The sequence below is a fragment of the Neltuma alba genome, unplaced genomic scaffold (genome assembly GCF_004799145.2).
Source record: "Neltuma alba isolate B1F8T4 unplaced genomic scaffold, ASM479914v2 tig00012148_pilon, whole genome shotgun sequence".
Taxonomy (NCBI): Eukaryota; Viridiplantae; Streptophyta; class Magnoliopsida; order Fabales; family Fabaceae; genus Neltuma; species Neltuma alba.
The window spans coordinates 276,930-299,415 of NW_021636697.1; the positions used below are offsets into that span (position 1 = coordinate 276,930).

General features: G+C 34.8%; 4 protein-coding genes across 4 annotated transcripts; 2 read left to right on the forward strand and 2 right to left on the reverse strand.

The window, feature by feature from the left end:
- The first annotated feature begins 3,256 nt into the window (after positions 1-3,256).
- LOC114723623 (auxin-responsive protein SAUR50-like) lies at positions 3,257-3,679 on the forward strand. The gene has a single exon (XM_028909824.1). The coding sequence runs from the start codon at positions 3,317-3,319 to the stop codon at positions 3,644-3,646; it is 330 nt and encodes a 109-aa protein (XP_028765657.1). The 5' UTR covers positions 3,257-3,316; the 3' UTR covers positions 3,647-3,679.
- A 7,415-nt stretch (positions 3,680-11,094) lies between these two features.
- LOC114723662 (auxin-responsive protein SAUR50) lies at positions 11,095-11,935 on the reverse strand. The gene has a single exon (XM_028909881.1). The coding sequence runs from the start codon at positions 11,898-11,900 to the stop codon at positions 11,463-11,465; it is 438 nt and encodes a 145-aa protein (XP_028765714.1). The 5' UTR covers positions 11,901-11,935; the 3' UTR covers positions 11,095-11,462.
- A 2,574-nt stretch (positions 11,936-14,509) lies between these two features.
- On the forward strand, positions 14,510-17,888 carry LOC114723693 (probable ribosome-binding factor A, chloroplastic). The gene is made up of 4 exons (XM_028909920.1): positions 14,510-14,987; positions 15,887-16,060; positions 16,647-16,851; positions 17,508-17,888. Exons 1-3 carry the CDS (start codon positions 14,631-14,633, stop codon positions 16,785-16,787), a joined length of 672 nt encoding a protein of 223 aa, XP_028765753.1. The 5' UTR covers positions 14,510-14,630; the 3' UTR covers positions 16,788-16,851; positions 17,508-17,888.
- Positions 17,889-19,008: 1,120 nt separating this feature from the next.
- On the reverse strand, positions 19,009-20,807 carry LOC114723694 (uncharacterized). The gene is made up of 3 exons (XM_028909922.1): positions 20,675-20,807; positions 20,460-20,525; positions 19,009-19,356 (listed from the first exon to the last, which is right to left on the reverse strand). Exons 1-3 carry the CDS (start codon positions 20,720-20,722, stop codon positions 19,309-19,311), a joined length of 162 nt encoding a protein of 53 aa, XP_028765755.1. The 5' UTR covers positions 20,723-20,807; the 3' UTR covers positions 19,009-19,308.
- Between the last annotated feature and the right edge of the window lie 1,679 nt (positions 20,808-22,486).

Consider the following 22,486-nt stretch of genomic DNA (forward strand, 5'->3'; position numbering starts at 1 on the left):
TCGTTGTTTAAAATTGGAATACATGCAATTAGCCACTTATCTTTTCACCTCTCCTATTCATTTCAATCCATATGGTAATCTAACCTGTACTAGCCTACCCTTTCAACTTGTCTATTATTATGAATATGCCCCCAGATGGTTTCATCTCTAAGTAGTAACAGAACATGGGTCACCCAATTGTAGGCTTCAGATTGGGAAGGTTCCCGATGTGTAGGAGTAGGAGTGCATGTGGGTGTGATGATACTACTCCTTGAATCATCTTAGTTCAAGCTTTCCTCACAACCCACTACTGCATCACATGGTTCCTGATGATATCACTGACAAATAAATACTTCAATCTGTTTTCCAACCATAACCAACCACCATCTCCACAACATTTTAGGATATAGATTCCGACATTTGGTGGTTTATACTCTATTTCTAGCCTTGATTCGGTACCACAGCAAAAGGCAACAGAGAAATGACAAAAAGGTGAGTCGTACAAGGTGTGATCATCGATTACAGAAGCACCGATGATGTGATGTTCCTAATGGGTAAAGTGGGAGGGAAGGAGATTACAGATTTATTTGGAGGAACATAAGTTTTTTTATTTTTTTTCTGGTTGTAAATGATCTCACAGTACCTTGCTATGTTGCCCTGAGCAGACCAGAGGATCTTGGAGGCAAGAGTAACATGGCCTTCATGTGCTCATGGGAAGGTCAAGTCACCATCATCTCAAAAAGAATATCCCTTCTTTGTGTTCCTCTCATAATAATTCTAATGCCTATATATGTTACTGATACGTTGAGTCTATATTTTCTCAAGCTTTTTTCATTATACAATCTTATGTCATTCTTATATACACTTTTCAGAAAACCAGAGTGTGAGCCTTGTGCATGTTGCATAATTTTGCTCTGTTTCACTCTCCATTTGAAATCTTTATTAGCACTTCTTTGTGAAGAATTCTGGATTTGATAACAATTTTAGGAAATTTCATCCTCTTCAAGTTTGGTCTGACACCTTGTGTTGGTTGAACAATAAGCTGATATTTGTATCTGAGGATTTCTCTGACTCTACAGTGCATCACAAGTTGAAGAAAATGGTGGGCCTTTCTGACTTGTCCAATGAATCTCAGTCACAGAACATGAATAGACTTTGGAACGATGGCGACATGCAGCATGAAGGCACCTCTTTTCCCATATAAAATCAAAAACTAAAGCTGATCGCTTTCTGAATAATAATGAGAACAAACAAACAGGGGGCGAATAAACAAATAAACGGGGCTGAATTATGAGGCAAATGAACAGAGAACATAGATTTTAGAGGTTACCTTACACTATAAATCCAAGGGTATCTCTTATATGCGCAAATTGCAAATTAGTTATTCGAATTTTTGCCTGAATTAGGAGTGTTTGGCACTGAGCAGCTTGAAGGACGGATCACAAAAATGACGAGCAATACTGTGATTTTGGCTCCTAACATCATCTTGTGGGATTTTGGAAACATGTTTAGGCAAGGAATAAGATGAAATTAAATTGTCCAGATGAAATAAAGGGCGAAACAATAAGCAAAAATGTGTATGAAATTTGTTTTTTCCTGTCATTTAAGTTTTTTTATTTTATATCTCCAAATTAATTAACAGGTTTTACACTAAAGATTAGAGGTGGCACTATCAAACGAAGAAGAGGAGGAGCTACCGAAAGCATAATACTCAAATCAGTAATTAAAAAAGTGAATACATGATTACATATTTTAAAATATAAGGCATAAATGGGCTGATTAATACTCGTAGTTGATTGTGATAGGTTATCGGTGGGGGTGGGGGGCATGAAGACAGGATCACATGGTTGAAAGGCAGTAATTTGGAGAAAGAAGCAGAGGCATTAGTGGGATGGTCCGAACTGTACGAAGTCTGATGAATGGAGCAGCATGCACTTGATCCTTTCATTTCCACTTTTGTCATTCTTTAATCCCTTCCTTCCATTGTGTTTTCCTTTTTCTTTTTCTTCTTTTGGCCTGACCTTCCATTGTGTTTTCACTCCACACATTTATTATCTTAAGTACCGACCCACAGTCCTCTCATTGAATGAAACCAACCTCTTCCACTTCCTATGCATGTATAGGCTTAGCTGGTTTATCCCTGTCTGTGAAAGACAAAATAACTTCATAAGCCACTTGTGTTACATGTAATACTGTAACTGAAAGAGAGATTACAGAGACATGAGAGATGTGGGAGGAATCACAGGGACAAATTTTGAAATAATGGACGGGCAAAGAAACAAGTCCTATTTTGAAGTATAAATTCTGTCAATAATCTGCTAAGCACTATGTTTGATATGAAGATGCAACATCTAATGAAGTCAAAATCAGGGAAGTTTCCATGAATTCAGTTTCAATAGCAACTTATCAGAATCAGGACAAATTTTCCGTCTGAAACAGAGTTTGTGAAGTTCAAGAACAAAAAAGAAAGGGGAAAAAAAAAGGAGTTTATAGAGTTATAAGCCATGGATCAAAACCTTTATCCTGACCAGATAATTTAACTTGGGGTTACAAACGTGGGAATTGGTGATAGAGTGGACAAAATCACAGGGGACTGCAAATAGAAAAGGTCAAAACCCTCCCAACCCTTCACAGGTTGTACCCAAAGAGGTGCGTGAATTCTGGTAGAAACAGAGTGAGGCATCCATCATATTCATGCCTTTCATAAGCTTAAACCCAAAGCCTACGCTGATGGTCATGGGTCATCGCCCTTGTTATTATTAACTCCACAATCCACATGCCTTTTATGTATTTGAATGCATCACCAAATTCAAAAACAAACAAGCCCTTCGTTGGGTTAGCACGTGAATAGGGCCAACAAATTTCATCATACAAGAATCTACATATGCAATGTTTATTGTGACAGTACAAATATCTTTTTTATCATAAAACAATATTACTGATACGAAGTAGCAGTAATTAAGGAGTAGTGAGGGATAAGGGGGCCATATTGCTACGAGGAGGAGCAACACAGCACAGGAATAGCCAGTGGCATCGGGTCCCGCCATGTCCTTGCCTAAATTACCCTCACCCCAAAACACCCGTGGTCTGTCCATGGCCCCCACCCTCCACATGACCCTCTTATTTTCCTAAATATTATGAATTTCAAATACTGCCGTTAAAAGAATTTTTAAAAAAAAATATTGATGTCGTTCTTGATTTCCGTGAGGGCCAAGCTCTTGTCATAAATACCCCATTCATCCCAGCCATTCTTGCCATCACCACCACTAGCTCTTCATTCTTCCTCCTCCATATCCTTCAACTCCTCTGCTTCTCTCTTGTCTCTGTCTCGCAAAATATGGCCATTAGAAAAGCAAACAAGCTGCCCCAAAGCGCAGTGATAAAGCAAATCCTGAAGAGATGTTCAAGCTTAGGAAGGAAGCAAGGCTATGATCATGAGGAGGAAGACGACGGGGTGATCCCAGTGGACGTGCCAAAGGGGCATTTTGCAGTGTACGTGGGTGAGAACAGGAGAAGGTACATTGTGCCCATCTCCTTCTTGGCGCACCCTCAATTCCAGTCCCTCCTAAGGCAAGCCGAAGAGGAATTTGGATTCCATCACTATATGGGTCTCACTATTCCCTGTGAGGAAGTTGTCTTCAGATCTCTCACCCAAATGATTCGATGAAATATCAACCATTCTTCATGGTTTTGAACAAGAGGAAGAAGAAGCTGCAATTTTTGCTTCTCTGTTTCTAAACATCATCTCCATCTCTTCCTCACTGTTCTCACTCATCAATTCTTGATCTACTTTTCTTTTTGTTTTATTTAAGTATGTCTCATTCTTTTTAGATGTTTATTATGTGACTCTGACATAGGACCCGTGAGTATTTCAAAAAATTGTATAAAGGCCTGAGATATTCCTCACAGAGGTTGAGAAGTTGGTTATGTCAATTAAAGCTTGGTAGTTTTCATGTGCCCAGACTTGTACTCTTCCTCTCTATCTATCTGTCCGCAAAATTATTAGGTCCAATGCTAAACTCTGATATTCAAACGAAAGTAACAAGTGCAGAAAAGGAAAAGAAGAGGAAACACAGCGTGCATCGCTTGTCAGAGAAGGGGCGGTACCTAAGTTGTACGGCTCTCGTGTGTGTCCAGTCGGTGTGGGCCTTTATTACCCCACCTCCACATGCAAAATAATGTCCCGTCTCGACATTAATACTTGATAGTTGATAATTTAATATATTGATCTAAAATATAAAGTTCCTAAAAACATCTAAGTAATTATCCTTGTTTTTCCACTTTTCATGCATCACGGTTTACTTAATAATACTTCTGCTGTACTTATTATAAGATTTTATTATTAAATTGATTATGATCTTAAATATAACACTTATTTTTCATATTTATTAATTTTTTAAAATTTCTCTTATTAATTAATAAATAAAAATAAAAAGGACAACACTTTTTTGCCAACTATTGTATATTCTTTTAATATATATAATATCAACACCATTGAATTTTTTTGGCCAACAACAACACTATTAAATCACACATTAATTAAAAGAGTATAGAATAATAACTGAAGCGTGTCAAATTAAAAGAATTTTGGTAACACAAAAGAGGTGATTGAGAAGACAAAGCAAGTTGAGCAAGTGATTAGGGAGATGCCAGTGGAAGTTATTAACTTGGATTGGGCATGAGTTGCAATCTGATGATGAGCAGAATCAAGTGTTGGTGGAAGTTATTATTGCGCAGGGAAATCATTCCCTCCAATTCCAACACAACGTAATTGAGTGCCAACTCCTTTTAGTGGCAGCCCTTATAGTCCTGTCAAAATTAACTTTCCGATTGCAAAATAGCTTTTCAACAATAAATATCCTTCGGAAAAAATGATAGCTAGGTTTTAAAATCCCAGAATCAATTTTAAAAACAAAAAACAAAAAACTCTCCTGTTTTGCAAGACAAAATTCTTTACGCACATTTAAATTATATAATGTAGAATCACTTATCACTTAAAAAAAACTAATAAATTGCCCTCCCTTATCCCCCCTTACCTCACATGCAAGTATTACTTCTGATCTTTAATATAAGATCTTATTTGACTTTTATTTTGATCTTAAATATAAAACTCTAATCCATTTTGTTTTTCATATTTATGCATTTTTCCAAGATAATCTTTCTAATAATAATAATTCTAGCCAATACACTTTATTAGTAAGGATATTTTAAGAAAGATAATACCTATTTATTACAAATAACTAACGTAACTTATTTTTTTAATCTACTCAAATTAGTTAATTATTTTTTATATTTAAGATCCGAAGTAATATGTTATGACCTTAATGGCAGTTAACCAGACAAAAGTGGGTCAAATATTAAGGATATTGAAATCACTTTACGCTTTGTTTAAAATAGTTGTTAAGATTTTTACGGGAGGCGTCGACTGAGATGATGGTATAATGCTGAGGAAGTAAATGTTGGGAGTTGGTTAGGAGGAAAAGCTGAGAGGGGACAGGGTAACATTAGGTTTACAGGACAAAAGAATCAAAGGCTGCCTCCTCTGCTCCCATTTATTGGTCTTGTGTTGGTTTTGACCGTTTAACCCACATCGCCTCCCATTCTGCCCTTTCTTAACTGTCTCCCCCAACGAACAGAAACAACAATGCTGGGTCAAACACGCAATCCCCTTCAAACCTCATCATCAATGGTCAAATTAAATTACAGCACCCCTCACAAGTTTCCCCTTTCCCCTTCTGACATTCATTTTTGTTTGCAGATAAGTTATTCTCCCGTCTCCTCCTCCTTCAACAGCTATTAAAAGTGCGATATAATGTCTTTAAAAATACTTCTGTATAATAATTACATATCGGATAAATTAGTTCAAAAAATAAATATAAAAAATAAAATAAATTATGGTTTTACATTTAGTCTTTTAACTTTGTGTAAGGTTTCAATTTGATTTTTTAACTTTAAAAAACATATATTTAGTCATTTAACCCTAGAATTTTTTTAAAAAATGATAACATTAAGATACTCCTCTGGTCATAAATAGAAAACCCCATTTATAGTATAAATTACACTACAAAAAGGGTTTTATATTTAGGACCGGAAAAATATTAAATATTAATATTCTTAAATACTAACATATTAAGTTTAATTTTCAACATATTCATAATTGTTATAAAAAATCATCATTGAATCCTAATAATTTTAGGATTAAAGGACTAAATATATGCTTTTTAAAGTTAAAAGACCGAATTAAACATTGTATAAAGTTAAAGGACCAAATGTATACTTTAGCTTTTATTTTTAGAGTCAAAATCAACATCTATACAAAAGAGTGGTACAGTTTAAGCAACAATATTGGGTTCATGGGAAGGACGTGATCCTTTTCCAACCAAATTGAGTGAACATTGGACCTGCTTAGAACGTTTTAAAAATAGCTTTTTAATAATGATTTATCTAATATGAGATAAGCATATAGGAAAAATTTTGTTTTGTTTTATATAAAATGTGTTTATAAATAATTTCAAATGTAATAACAATGAGGATCATTGTTTTGTTTTACATACATTTAGTTCTTTAACTTTAAAATTTTTTTAAAAACTGATAACATTAAGATATTAAATATTGATAAAATATTTTCAAATGCTAACATATTGAGTTTAATTTTCAATACATTCATGATTGTTATAAAAAATTATCATTGAAGCCTAATGATTTTAGGATTAAAAGACTAAATGTATGTTTTTTAAAGTTAAGAGACCAGATTAAACATTGTACAAAATTAAACGACCAAATATATACTTTAGCTTTTTTTTTTAGAGTCAAAATCAACATCTATACAAAAGAGTGGTACAGTTTAAGCAACAATATTGGGTTTTATGGGAACGACGTGATCCGTTTCCAATCAAATTGAGTGAACATGACCTATTTAGAATGTTTTATAAGTAGTTTTTTAATAATGATTTATCTAATCTGAGATAAGTATACAGGAGAAATTTTGTTTTGTTTTATATAAAATGTATTTATAAATAATTTTGATAACAATCAGGATCATTGTTGATGGAAAAATTTACTCGCACATAAGGAGAATAAAAAATCGAACGAGTACTGATATAGCACCCCCGGCATGTGAAATGCTTCCAATATTTGTTGTCTTCTCAGCGGGAAGATCTACCCTCAAAAAGTAAACAATCAGAGTATCTTATAAGTGTCCCCACCCATGATCTTGTGCCAATTTCTTGGCCATTTTGGATTCAAAAATCGGATTTTTATGAGAACAACAACACTACCTTATCCGAAAAATAACTATCCATCACCCGTCACCCGCTCAATTTCTCTCAGCACTGAATGAATCTATTGATCATCAGTGGATTAAAATCTAACTTTTTGGGTAAACCTTGGGCGAACAAGGTATTCGGAGACGATGCGTAATCCATACAGTTTGTTTCAGGAGTATCATGGAAGGAACGCTAAAAATGATTCGCTCAATCAAATCAAATGAGACACTGCTGATACGACTAAGGATGCTGGCAGGGACAAGATGAGCTCAAAAGCGGATTAGATAAGATTAATGTCTTATTCCACTTACTCTCTTTCAAATCAGCACTTCAAATTTCAACAGAAACGCCAAATTCTGCTTCACTTCTTTTGGCTTAAAAAAATTCACAAATTTTCCCAGCTCTCTTGTTTTTTTTTTTTTTAAATTTTCTCAAATCTCAGCTCATGAACTTATAAATTTTCATAAAAAAAACTTTGAAGCAGAAGATATTATATTACAAATGAAATTAGAAATATTATAAAAAGATATATCATGACAAACTAATTTAAATTTTTTAGAATACATATACTACTTCCTGTTCTTGATACAAGAGTTAGTTTGAGTTTCAATTTGGTCATAAATATAAAATATTAATATACTTTATCTTTCATATTTATTATTTTTTTAAGTAGTTTTATAGTAGTTGTACATATTAAAATTTTTATCAAATAGTAGTTTTAGCTAATATATATGATTGACAAGAATATTTTAAAAAAGATAACACTTGTTTATTATAAATAACCAACATAACAAATTTTTTTAATCTATTTAAATAAACAACTAACTTTTATATGAATGTGTGTAAATATATGACTCAAACGAATCCATGGCATTTCAAGCTCCGTGCAAATGGCACGAGCTTGCGTCTAGTGACCAATAGATTATAAATGGCCAGAGGTAAATAATTTTAAGAAACGAAATGAGTATGGCTAGTGAGGGTAACTATTCCTATGATTTTGGATACACAGAGTGAGAGAGCGACGGTAGAGTAGCCGGGAGTCAACACTGAACAGGAAGAGAGCCCGCCGTTGAGGCAGGTTGATAGGGATGACAACACGTGATAGATTACCCCGCAAGGGGTCCCACGTAAAGTTCCGTGAGGAATCATATGATATGAGCCCACGTGTCCTGTCAGGGTTGGTTCAGAGGTACTAAAATACAAACAAAATTAAAGGCACTCTGGTCTGGTGCGGTAAGTCGCACCTAAAATAATCACTCAAGTCTCTTTCAAAAAATCATCACTAAAATGAATGATTTTGCAACTTGATTGCGCAAAAGCTTTGTTATAAATGAAAAGTTAGGGGGGGGGGTTCCCTCTAACCTTTTTTTTCTTTTAATGATGCAGTTTTAATTTTTTTTGGTTAAAAAAAACTCTAAAATTGTGTTGTTTCTCTTTAATTATATACAACTTTTTTTTGAAAATTACAAAAAATTCACTACTGTTCCTTTTTTACATTCATTTTATATAGAATTGACTGATAAAAAACAAGAAAAAGTACTGATGAAATAGAAAAAACTAAGGAACAGAATATGAAATAACTAAGAGGAGGTAACTGACACCCTAAATTCAAAACACGCATTCAACTTATTGAAACTTACAGATTGTATTATATGGATTAACTATGGATTATATTATATGAGTATTTAAGATCTCAGAATTCTTCATGAGGAACCTTGTTAAATTTTTCAAGTGACAGTTGTAATAATAAGTTATGGAGAAGCGACAGATTACGAGGTACTTTGAATAAGAATGAAAAACAAACAACGTCCGCCATGCATACACACACACGCCAACGTTTTCTACTTAAGACGCCAAATATATCGCAAACATTTTCAAAGGTTAGTTCCACCTAACCCAACTCTAATAGGATCTTAATTATATGACTAAGCTAGTCTCTGTTCATCACCCAAGCTATTTAAACAGCATTCACTGAATCTTCATATGTAGCGAGGGCTTGTGTCGTGCCCGCCCCCCACATTTTATCATATTATTCATTAACAAAATGAATGATTAATTAGTTGTTACACAAATTGTTAAAGTCGTTTGTTAATCAATCGTTTTAAATCCTCATACCATTAGTACTATAATACTTGTGTCGCTTACAGTCTGACGGTCTATTGAAGCAACAGCTATTTTCTGCAAACCCAACCAAATTAAACCCGTGATTTCTGAAGGTACAAAAATAGGAAGTAATTAATTAATCAAGCAAGCAAGTAGGGCCATGAGAGAAGTTGGATCAACTGTTTTGCATAGAGGGTCACATGAGTAAAAACGAGAGAACCCAACCAATTTCATTAAAACCCGAAAGTGAAGACTGAAGAGACGTCTCTATCAAATTCAATAGATGAATCAAATCGGTGGAAATACAGGAACCGAATTAGAGTGTGTTGATTTGGATGTGATAATGTGGACAATGGTATTCATGAGCCATGAAGGAGACTCGACGTTGCTTTTTTAAAAGATCGAACATTAACAGAGAAATCCTTGTCATTCTCCTCTTTATTTTCTTCTTTCCAACACTGCTGTCTTTCGTCGAAACAGGGTTACGTTGTCCATTTGCATACGGCTTCCTCTTAGCAGTGACTTTTTAAAATGTTAATTTTTGAGGTCATTTAACTATACTTAAAAATTTTATATCAAGTTTTGGATGAGATATTAATTTAGTTATTGCAGGATTATTTGTCATATACACATAATTTGATGTAGAGACTTCAAAACAAACTGGACAAAAGCTGCCAAGCACAAGCCTGCTAACTTAGACAATTGACTCATCACACCCCAAACAAAATTAACCACGAAAATCATCAAACACCTTTCTTTCGGTGAAAAAAGAGATCGATAATTAAAAATCTTTCTCATCCCCTTAGTTGAACTAAACATTTATATTACTTGCCTCTTGATCTAAAGGTGGATAATCCAAGGCTTTCTTTGCAAAATCAATAGTGGAATGAATTGTAAGGTGGTGACATGATGGTGAGTATAACTAATTAAAAGACCTGTGTGTCAATAGCAAACAAAAACAAAAGCAAAAGAAAGGGAGATAACATCATGCTTTCGTTTCAACCTTTCGTTCCATATCGAGAGAAAATTATTGAACAGAGAAATTTAATATTTGCATTATTTTTAAATCCGTAAGTTCAATTCTCCAAATGAAAATTATAAATCCATTAAATATGAGAAAGTACGCTAAACACTGGTAATTGGTAAAATGATTTTTACAGAAAATGACAAGTTTCGAACAAATTCCAGTAATTAACATTCACAGACTGATTGCCCACAGATTAATGATAGTCAAGCAAGGAACTCAACATTCATTTTATCCTTTTTGCTGATAATTCGGCAATTCAGACGCAATATACGTATTGTTTTGAGCTATAGCTATCTACACTGAGTGAAATATTATTCTCCAATACTTAGCTTGTTAATGAAACAGGGTTAAGGTACAGAAGGAACGGTAAGTGCCCGAATGTTTTTTTTTTAGGATAAATTTTTCTCAAAAAATTGAAATAATAACAATATTGCTCATACCATTAAAAATATTGACTGTTAAAATATCAACAGAGAGAGCAATACTGCTATTAGGCAAATTTGCACAAAGAAGCCTTTTGGGCACCCAACTCTTGAATAAAAAGTTTTAGAACAAATTTACAGCCTAATCAAACATTTCAATGGTGTGCATGTTAGTCTCTATATATAGACATCATGCTCCAACCTAGTTTGCAATTCGCGGTAAATTGTTCCAACCAACTTGTCCAGTTACACGTACAATTCTCTATTTGGTATGTGAGGCGAACAAATAAAGCATGGATTAAAATGAAATCATGGCCTTGTTTGGTAAACCCAATTAATCAAGGCAACTTTCTTTGCCAAGGAGAAACTAAGAAGGATGCACGTTAAGACAAAAAGCCTTCAAATCTAGTTGACCAATACGCATGCTTTACAATACACAAGTACACAACCACCATTTTTATCCCTTTAAGCTCACTTCAACGGCCTCAGTTTCTCCTTTTCTTCACCTTCTAAGCACAAGTAATGTATAACAAACTCACTAAGCGTTTAAAGTTACAGGGGAAAATTATAAAACAGTCCTTTTTTTTTGAAAAAAAAAAATAGTTAGTTAATCAATCGCAAGCTATTTCTCAAAGTGTGTACAGTCGCATGGAACGGAAACATGCTTCAGCAGATCGGCGCGTCGTGAAGCAACGGCCAAGAGTCTCCTCCAACATAATCGAAGTTGCCGAAGGCATCCACGTGGCAACGATTCTGCAAATCCTCGAGGCTCGTGTGTCGGGTCGGGTATCTGGACATGGCTCGCAGGGCCTCTTCGAAGAGCGACTCGTCACACGGGATCGTCAACGGACCTTGCGTGCAGAAGCCGTACTCCTCTTCCGCTTCCACCAGAAGCTTCTTGAAGATCGGGTGGTTAAGGTACGTCGTCCGCACGATGAACCTCCTCCTACTAGCGCCTACGCACACGGCCACATGTCCGGCGGGAACATCCGACGATGGCGAGCTAGCCCCCGTCGCACATGCCTTCTTTCGCCACCGCAAAAGCATTTGCCGGATTCGAACAATGTGGCGGATTTTGCTGCAGGTTCCGCTGGTTGGTGACATTGATGTGAGAAAAGTGGTTTTGGCTTTAGCGTTGTGGGGAGTGTGTGGAATTGACGAAGAGTGGGAGCGGGTGAAGGGGCTATATACATAGGCGGGCATGGCTGAGGGAGAAAATGCCATTGAAGTTGCAGATAATTACACCCTTTTGTTTTTTTTTTTTGATCTCCCCCTTTTTTTTTTGGATCAAGGTGATTTTGAAAGTTGAAACTGTCGTTATTAAAACGGCGGTAATGTGCCTGTTTGGTATTACTTATTTAGAGCTTATAAGTAGCTTATAAGCTCTATAAGCTCTATAAGCTCGATTGACAAAATTGGGTCTGTTTGGATCAGTTTTTTTACAATCGGGCTTTTGTCTGAAAAGCTACAATAAGTTATAAGCTAAAATTAACAGCTTATGACTTATAGCTTATGGCTTATGGCTTTTGAAATGGGGAAAGAAAAAAAGTTAAGAAATTTATTACCTCTTTTAGTTCTTATTATAAGCCTCAAATAACTAATTTGTAGATAATAAAAAATCAATTAAAATTAGTTGAAAGTAATGAATAAGTTAGAAATATATTTTTATTTTTAAATATGCTCCTAAAAATATACTTTTATTTTTTCATGTTTCACTTTATATTTAAAATATTTTTTATGACTTCTTCATATTAAATTATTTTAATTTCATTGTATTATGTGAAATTATTTTTTTAATCATATTTCATTATTTATTAAAACTCATATCTATTTTGGTCATTTTACAACCAAACTTATTTTTACTCAATCATAATCCAAACAACCTTTTACCAATTTCACTTTTGCAATCTAGCTTTTCTGAACTCTAATCCAAACACAATTCAGCTTATTTAATTTAGCTTTTTCCAATTTCACTTCTCTATAAGCTACTTTTTCAATAAGCTACTTTTCCAATTGCTGATCCAAACGGACCCAATATTATTCGCGTGCTTGTTGCTTGACAAGTTCGCTGCATTAGAAAAAACAAAGAAGGGGGGGTTAATCCATGGGCTTAGCACACTAATTTACTTTTTTTGAGAGTGTATTTAGATTAATAGTGACAAAATTAACTTTTATTCTATCTAATTTTTGTAAATATGAGTTCAAGTAAAAATTAATTAGTATAAGAAACAAAAGTTTAAGTATGCTTTGTCTGATTAAATTGTTTGTAATTTTCTTTGGGATAATTAATCTGAAAGTCCTTATAGTTTCAACAAATTTTGAATCAGGTCCCTATAATTTTTTTTCCTTTTTATCAGGTCTTTATACTTTGACCTGTTTTTAATTAAATCCTTGCATTTATTTTTCTTTTTATCAAGTCCTTCTAAGTTCATCTTATTTTTAATTAAGTCCCTAAATTTTTTATTCTTTGTTTTATAAATTCTAATAGTACTACTCTATAAACATAAAATAGTATTTATTATTTAATATTAGTTTATAAACAATAATATTCTAAAAATAATAAATTGTTATAATAATTTTTTTGCAAAAAAAATTAATTGTTCTAAAACTTTTTCCTGAATTAATTAATTATATTACTTATCTTTTATTATATAATTATTAATTTAATTTAATTATTAATATTTTATATTTTAGTATTAATTTATTTAATTAAGTTTATATTTACTTAATAAATAAAAATTAAAACTAGATAGACCTGATTAAAAATTTAGTGAAATTATAAGGACTTAATAAAAAAAATAAATGCAAGGATTTAATTAAAAACAAATGAAAGTATAAGGACCTGATAAAAAGAAAAAAACTATAAGGACCTAATTTAAAATTGGTTGAAACTACAAGAACTTACGGATTAATTAACTCATTTTCTTAATGAATACATAAATTCCTAGACCAACAAAATTAACTTAGGCCTAAAATTATATTTAGAATGATTTGAGTATAGATAACTTTTTCTCAAAAGTTGCCACAAAGTTGAAGCAATTTTTTTTGTTTTCATTTTTTAAAATTTAAAACTTCTGAAGTTGAATTTTTAATGTATCATCCAACTTTTGTCAAAGTCAAACTGATTTTGAAAAATTAAAACTACCCAAAAAAATCATTAACAAAATTGATTTTTTTTCCCAACTGTAATTTACAAAGTTAGTTGAGATAAAAATTATTTTTTCAAATGTTAACTTAAACAAGCCCTTAACATAGAGCCATCTCTTCTTTCATTTTAATTCTTTAGAAATAAAATACAAATTAAAATAGTTTTTTTCTTTCTTTTTTTTTTTTTATAATAACTTGTTGATAGTTTTTTTTGGCTGAGTATAAGTATTTTCTATTGAAGGTAATTTTATTTAAGATATTGTTAGATATTAAATATAATCACTTCTCTTAATAAAAATTTAAACTTTGATTTATCATATTGTGTGGAATAAGCCCCTTATATTAGACCCAACTTTTTTGGGTATTGTTGATAGTTGGTCTAAGATCTTCCCTCTCCATTCTTTTGGGCTAAAATCTCTGTCCATTTTCAGGGTCTTATTTGGCAGATTGGTCCACAAATAATAATGGGCTTTTTATGACATCTAGGAGCCCACTCTCGCAGATGATAATGGATCAAATGTGAAATATCTGATTTGTCATCGAATCACAAAACCGGGGATTCCAGGAAATGCGGAAGAATTGAATCATTTCATTTTCGATAAAGGAAATCGCCATAGCCACAGGAGAAATAAAGGGGAAGCAGTAGTGTAAGATTTAGAGAAGCAGGTTTAATTCGAAGTTAGAGCAATGACATACTTGCTCCGCCCTACTCTGGCAACATGTCCTTCTCGGCTTCATATCCCTTTACCGCTCACCACAACCTCAATCAACCCAATTCGGACCCGCAATCTTGTTAGCTTTGCTCGGTGGGGTAACCACGTGGACCAGTCGATTGTTGGGGTTACGACGACGAAAATAAAGTGCATGGCCAATCCAAGAAGAGTGAAAATGGTGGCCAAACAGATAAGGAGGGAACTTTCTGACATGCTTCTCACTGATAAGGTGTTGCAGTATGCTGTTCTGCCTGAAGCTTCATTGGGAGCTGATCGATACCTCTCCTCCCTCACCACCATCAGTGAGGTTGAAGTCTCCGCTGATTTGCAGGTGTGCTGTTTGTGAATTTGTCTGACTTTGTTTCGGAGTATGGTTTCGGTGAATTTGTGCGTTTGTTTATATGCCAGTAATTTTTCTAGTTTACTTGGTTTTGGCTGTACCCGCAGATATTATAGCCATTGGATACTTCAATAGAAGAAATCGGTTAGTATAATAGCTTCAAGGATTGTTTTCCATCCAGAAAACACAGACACCAGGACATGAAAAGCATTTGGGAGTCCGTGTTTAATTTAAAATGTTTAATGTAAGTGGCCAAAATGCATTGCACAGTGCGCACGGATAAGGTTACTTTCAGGTGTCTGTTGTCTGTACTTCATAGTTTTCCATCATGCTTTGGTTCTGGCCAAAGAACAAAAATCATGCTTTGGTTGGATTGTGTGTTGGTAAATAATTGCCAGACCATACTGGCTTCTGAGTTGTATTGCTTACTCCAGGACTTGGATACATAGGGCAGAAATCCATTTTTCTTGGATAAACACGAATTGAACTCTGGGATTCGGCAACGTGCATGTTTATTCTCTGTGACTTGAATGTAGCCTTGCTGGGGACATTTTTATGTCTATTAGAAACAGTTCTGGCGTGACTTCTTGCCATCATGCATGTTTAAAAGGCGTGATAAATTGGTTGTTACATTAACTATGGAGATAGTTACCGTTTCCGGGTTCATTAAAGCAACATAATCAAGTTATATTGCATCATATATAATATATTTGTCTTGCTAGGAATTGGGATATGTATCCACCGACTGTCTCGATGTAATATTTTTTTTCTGATACGTTTGAAATCTAAATTTCCCATTTAATTTCCCCACAATTGTGACAGTCTCACAGGGGGCATCGTTGTTTGATTAAATAGAGTATTGTGGTGCTGACTCATCTCAATATATATAGGTGGTTAAGGTGTATGTTTCTGTCTTTGGAGATGAAAGAGGAAAGGAAGTTGCCATTGCTGGATTGAAGTCAAAGGCTAAATATGTTAGAAGTGAGCTGGGGAGGCGTATGAAGTTGCGGCTGACTCCTGAGATACGGTTCATTGAGGATGAAGCAATGGAGAGAGGAAGCAGGGTAAAATGAGTATACCAAATCTTTTTAATATGGTTATTAAGTTTTGCACGTGAACTGGGTGATCTGACTGCAAAGTTTTTTGGGATGAATCAGACTTCATTGTTTCTGAATCAATCTTGATGAGCAAGACAGAACGATTTCACCTTAGTACAAATTACACAGTCCACAATAGAGTAGCTACGCCATCAATTACGTGAATTACGTTGCTTTCCTTTTCTTTTCTCTTTGTGTACTTTTCCTTTTAATATTTAGTTTTCTTGTTCTCTAAGGGCTAAATTTATGGTTGTAATTGAGATTCTGCTTTTAGGTTTGTTTACTAAGGGATGTAATTAATAGAACAATGATCCTGGGCAGAGTTTGAGACACTCTTGATGGTCTGACCTTCGTTTAGGATAATTTATACATTTCCTCACGCTGCTTGTACTCCCATTCACTTGTTTCCCTTTTCTTTGGTCTCTCTCTTGTTTTAGCTTCTAATTAGAAAATCACGGATTATAGAATGTTTGAGACACTTGCAGGGAGCTGTTTTGTTGAGTATCCTATGAGCATATACTAATCTGCTTCATCCACAACTTTAATGTTTCAGGTGCTTGCAATTTTGGACAAAATTAAGGAGGAGAAAAAGGGTGAAGAGAGAAAATTGCAATCAGATTCTTCGGCGGTGCAGGAAGAAGACAGTGAGTGGGATGATGAAGACCCTGACCAAGGCATAATTTATGTGGAATAGATGCCTCCTAGGTGATGAATGTGATGCCTGTTTGTATTTGGATAGAGCTTTTGCTTGTTGGCCGGTAAGTTCCTAAGAACTCATGCCACGAAATACCTGGACAATCCTTTGTGCAGGCCGACTTAAGTTTTGATCTTTGTTGATGAATTTCACAATATTTTGGTCTATTAGTTGGTCCATTTTTAATATCTTACTACTTCTAAGGTGCCACTGTCTCCCCGGAAATCAACCTGCAAAATTTGGCTGGTATTTCATGAAAGAGGAATTTTTTAGGAAAAGCTACATGTTACCATCCCAGCTAGGATCCAGTTATGAAATTGTTAATGAGAATTTTATTATGTGACAAAACACGATCAATTAAGTTTTGAAACTAGAAAAGATTTCCTCGCAAATCCCAATGTAATTTAGCCAATAATGTCATTACGCCTGTTTTTTTTCTTGGGGGGGAGGGGGTTTTGAAAAAAAAAAGAAGTAATGACAAGGCAAGGAAAGCTTGAAAACTACAACAGACACAGACGTATGACCCGGCATGGATAAACATTCAAAACAGTCGAGGGGGAACGTCGTCCATTAGGATGACAGTTACATGGCCTCTGTTGGTGTTTTATTCCGTTTTAAGGCCTATGCACAAATTCTGTAAGTTAGTTCAGGCTAGTAAAATGTAATTTCTCCTTTCTTTTAATCATATATTTTGTTTTTGAATTGCTTGCTCATGTACAGGAGAAATACTTCACCAGAAAGCATGTGGTATGGGACACTTTGGACACAACCTAACTGTCGGCAGATTCAATGGAAGTTGGACCAAATTTTGGCTTTATGCTCTCCTTGTATAGATAATGTCCCCTGGTATTGCCAACTCAAGAATGTAAGAATGTAAGCATCTAATGGTGTCCTACTATTGTGCTTACCACGGCGCCTTGGATGTTTCCATCGAAAAGGATTTTCCGCGAACTGTGGAAATTTGTTATCTTTAAATCCCTCAATTTATTTTTTTTAATGCACTTAATTCGCAAGGGGAATTTCCAAAGATTACATATAATGTCCTGATACATGGGGAGTACGGTGCACATGAATGGCATACATATTGCCTTTTGCTGTTGACTAGCGTTCCACGTTTCTGAGCCTAACTCACGAGCTATCCAGGTGCGAGTACTTGAAATTTTTGAGATTATTTCTTGTTTTCTTTTTCGGTGACAGTATATCAAGTTGCGCTAAATATTGTTAGATTTTGATCCTTTATGGCATATTAGAGACTGCTCCTCATTATTGGGTCGTATATACTCTGGAAATGAAGCATTTCCTCTTTATTTTGCAGAGTGTCCAGAAAAGTGAAAACCATTTAATATTTTTCATACTTACCCGAAAACTAAATATATTTATACCGAGATGGAGGATGATGATGATGATTGTTTTCCAAATATTTATTTAAACTGAAATGTGCTAATGAAATTAGAGGAACAGTTAATACGCGAAACTCAACAAAATGCACATCTAGAGAAAAATGAAAGAAAGAAACAAGGAAACAAAGAATGCCAAAGCCTTGTTATTCACGAGTTGGACTACACAAATTTTATCATTTTTATGGATAATTAGATAACACAAATGAGACATTTTACCCTGTGTTTTATTGATTGCCAATCCTTCAAAAAAAAAAATTCAAAAAGGCTAGCATTAATTCATGAGAAAAAAAGCCAAGAATCTAGCTTGATTAATGCTCACTACTACACAAATCAATAAAATAATAATAATTTGATGTTCAAAATACAGACCTAAGGAGCCCTTCAACTCAATTATTTACCTTAGCACACATATGGTCCCCGAACATACAGTCAAAGCAACATACTAGTTTCCCGCAATCAGATCTCCAAGCCCCGTTTGGTTCACAGGAAGCATTTTGAGCAGCATGGAATTTAGCGCGGGAAAATGGATTATTCAATGAAAATTCACCTTGAATGAGTCGAATGTAACATCGAATAAGTCAAATGCAAATTATAGTTATACGCATTTTTAAATCCTAATTCTTAAGAGAAAGCAAAATATCCATCCAGCTTTATGGGTCGCAATGTATTATTCTAACGAAAACAGTTGTTCCACGCAAGTGAAAACAATGTTTTCCGGAACGAATCCTTTCAAACGTTTTCTAGAACGTCATTTTCCCCAAGACACATTATCAATACAAAGCTAAAGGCCAACAAAAACAGGCAATTGTTAAAGGGCAGTGGATGTTAGAAACCGATTTCATCTTTTCCAGTTTAAAGGTACAGGACGCACAAGGCATCATAGAAGTCTGCAATAGAAATTCACAACTTGGAAACAGGCAGGCTAATTATTATAACAACGAAAAAGCACGATTATTGAGTAATTCTATCATGGTTCCCTAAATTCAACTGTTATAGCATTATCCAAAGCTCAATCCTTAAAGCTTCCAAAAAATGGGGGGAAACATGTTGCAGTTTCTTCTCATGAATTATTGTTGCATTCTCCTCAGTCCGTGAACAGAGTCACGTCCATCTCAAAGCTTTCAGTGATGAGCCTTTGCTTCAGCCTTCTGATGAGATTTGGCTTTGAACTGAGCGTAAAAATACAGATATAATCAAGGTTCAAACATCAAAGCATAAGCTCTAGAAAGAGCACAATAATCATCAGATGTGGATGCAAGTTAAAGAATCATCAAATACTCAGTAACCAGATGAGGATCACTGGCCACAAATCTTCCATAACGAACCAACTAAAGGATCTTAATTTAATTCAAGTGTGCAGATCAGCATGAAAGTGGATTCGATAATATTCGCAAGCTCAATTTTTGACTCAACATATATTTAAAAATCTCCCAGTTCAGCCGTAAACCCTTTTCAGGTCATCTAGCCACTTCAGCTGACAATGACTGTACGCAGTTTATGCGTTTCGTAGACCGCTATCTCACATTCAATGGTAACCTGGACGCTAAAGTATTGTACATGAGACGTGCCATGGTATTTAAGAAGTTCATGTTTGGTATGACAATTGAAATCAAAGGTTTCCATCAAAAGAACACAAGTGGTACAGAAAAATTAAAAGCTAAATTGCGTGTGATGTGAGATCTCCACAGTTTTCTAGTGGTATGAACCCATGAGACACCACTTAAAATGGTGACGTCCTATAAAACTAACTTCTTATATGACATCTGTCATCCTGAATATCAGTGCACTGAACGCCAACACTTCAGATGTGGGCGTCAAGAAGGCAGTGCACCAAACAATTGTATATAGTAGTAACCCAAGCAAGAAAAGCACTACTCATGGGAGAGATGATCACTCTACTTTTAGGCTTCTTATACACTAATCCAGAGAATGCTGCTATATGTATTTGAAAAACAAATCATCAACAATCACATTACATTAACTAAGAAGCCAATGAAAGCACAACTGTATGTATGGCTTGACAGTCCACTACACTTCAAGAAAATCAGAAGCTGATCCATGTTGAAATGATTGTAGTTGGAAACAATTTGGATGCCTAAATTGGGTAACAATTCATTTCAATAGAAACTAAAAAAGATGAATTAGATGTTCAAAGCAATGTAGAGAAAATAAAGATCGGCTCAATGAAAACAATGGCAGATCAATTAACATGAATACGTAAGCCATTACGTAAAAGATCAGATGCATTAATAAAAACAATTCGCTGGAATACCTTGAGGTACTTCAGCTTGATGCCTCCATAAACGACGCCAAAAGAGAAAGCAGACGCCCGAGCGACCTGCCAATGTACCAGTTTTTTTTACAATTTACACGAAAATATCTTTTATCCAACACATGAAAGAGAAGATGGAAAGCTAATCTAGCACTTCGTAACAGAGGACGATTACACAAAGCATACTATTTTTCAAGACAAACATGGGGGCATACCAAAGCTAAGGTGCTTGTTCCAGAATAAGGTCCTGGTGGGGGCGCCATGGATTATTGTTCCTTCAGAACTGTTTGAGAGCAGAGAGGAAGGAGCAGACTACGGAATAGATCGGGACTCGCACAAATCTCCAGTATCCAACCCTAATGGGGGGGAGAGGGGACTTGTACAGTGCAGCACCAAAACGATCGAAACGACGTCGGTCTGTGTTGACCACGTGTTGCAAAATTCACAACAAATTTTTTAAAAACTCCATTTCTTTTTCCAGCTAAAACTCCAGCGGTTGAGATTTCATTCAAGCACTTCGATCTATTATTTTATATTATAAAAAAAAAATATTGAATGATCGAATTATACCAAACTATACTTTTCATAATCCATAGATAATAAGATTCAAATGTGAGATTTCTTGCAGTGCATGACAGGTTATAATATTCATGGACATGAACATGAACGGCATAACATCTTACTTAAACTTTGCACAAATTATTTGGAAATTATTGATCCTTGTATGAAGGAACAAAAATATCCCTCCCCAGAAAATTTTCTACCTTGGTGCATCAGACTTTAATATTAAGTTTCTCATCATCTTTTTAATTCTCGGTCTTAAAAATGTATAGCCCAAACTTCGTTAAATTATAAGATATGTAAATTTCTTTTTCTTTTTGTTTGCTGCAGAAAAAGAAGAAAGTTTCTATCACTGTGTTTTTTTTTGGTTGCCCACCCAGTTCACCGGAGCTTTACTCCGACTACATCTAGATCCGACCCACGTCGCGCACCTGACTGTGGTGGGTGAGTCTCCTAACAGGGATTTTTGCATACGCTAAGGCTTGAACTCGAGCCCTCACTTAAACGGTACCAAGCCGCTTACTACTTGGATCAACCCCTGTTGGTTTTCTATCACTGTGTTTTAAATGTTTTATCATGAGTGAATTTTTGTTCACCCATAAGGCCCAAATTTTTTGGGCCTTTTAAATGTTTTGATGGTTTGAGATGGTTTGTTCTGAATTTAGTGAGGCTGCCATGCCTGGATGTTGTTTTTCCTGCCCAGGCCCCAGGCCATGTTGTGTTATTGTCCGCAAGAGAAAAAGGGCCTTACTCTGTTCATTTACATAGTCCCGAGACGAAGAAAAAAATCTAAGTGCCTTCACAGGTAACTGCCCTCAACCTTCAAACTTACCCAAAACATAAAACTGCATTTTTTTTAGACATAGGTATCTTCTTATTCAAGATACTTTCAGGTATTAAATATAAGCGTATCTTCTAACTAAAATTCGAATCTTGGTTCATCACCAATCCTTCTACGAGACCTAACTCCTATTAATATAAAACTTTACTTTTATTATAAATTATTTGCAACTTTGTTGGCTTTCCATCCGTATCGCATGCACTACTGTTGCAGTCTACAGAATTCAACCTCCTCCTCCTCTTCTCCGTGTGCTCTTTGAACTCTTTCCATGTTTCTCACGTTATGATTTCCGTGTTTCTCACGTTATGAAAGCTACATCTCAATATGAAACAAATAATGCTTTTAGTATTTAAAAAAAAAGACCCAAATGATTAATGAGAATGGCAGTAAAACTCACCAAAAAGAAAAATTAATCTTTTGCCCCAAAATATTAACTTGGTGCAACAAATAAAACTACATATTTCATAAAATTTAGAAGCTAAACTTTTAAATGGTGAAAACTATAGAAACTAAACCATAGTGAGTTAAAATTTGAGAATTCAGTTACAAAAAATCAAAATTATAAGGATTGAGTTATGCGAGGATAAAATTTAGAGACGAGTCAAAATTATAAGGTGAAAAGATT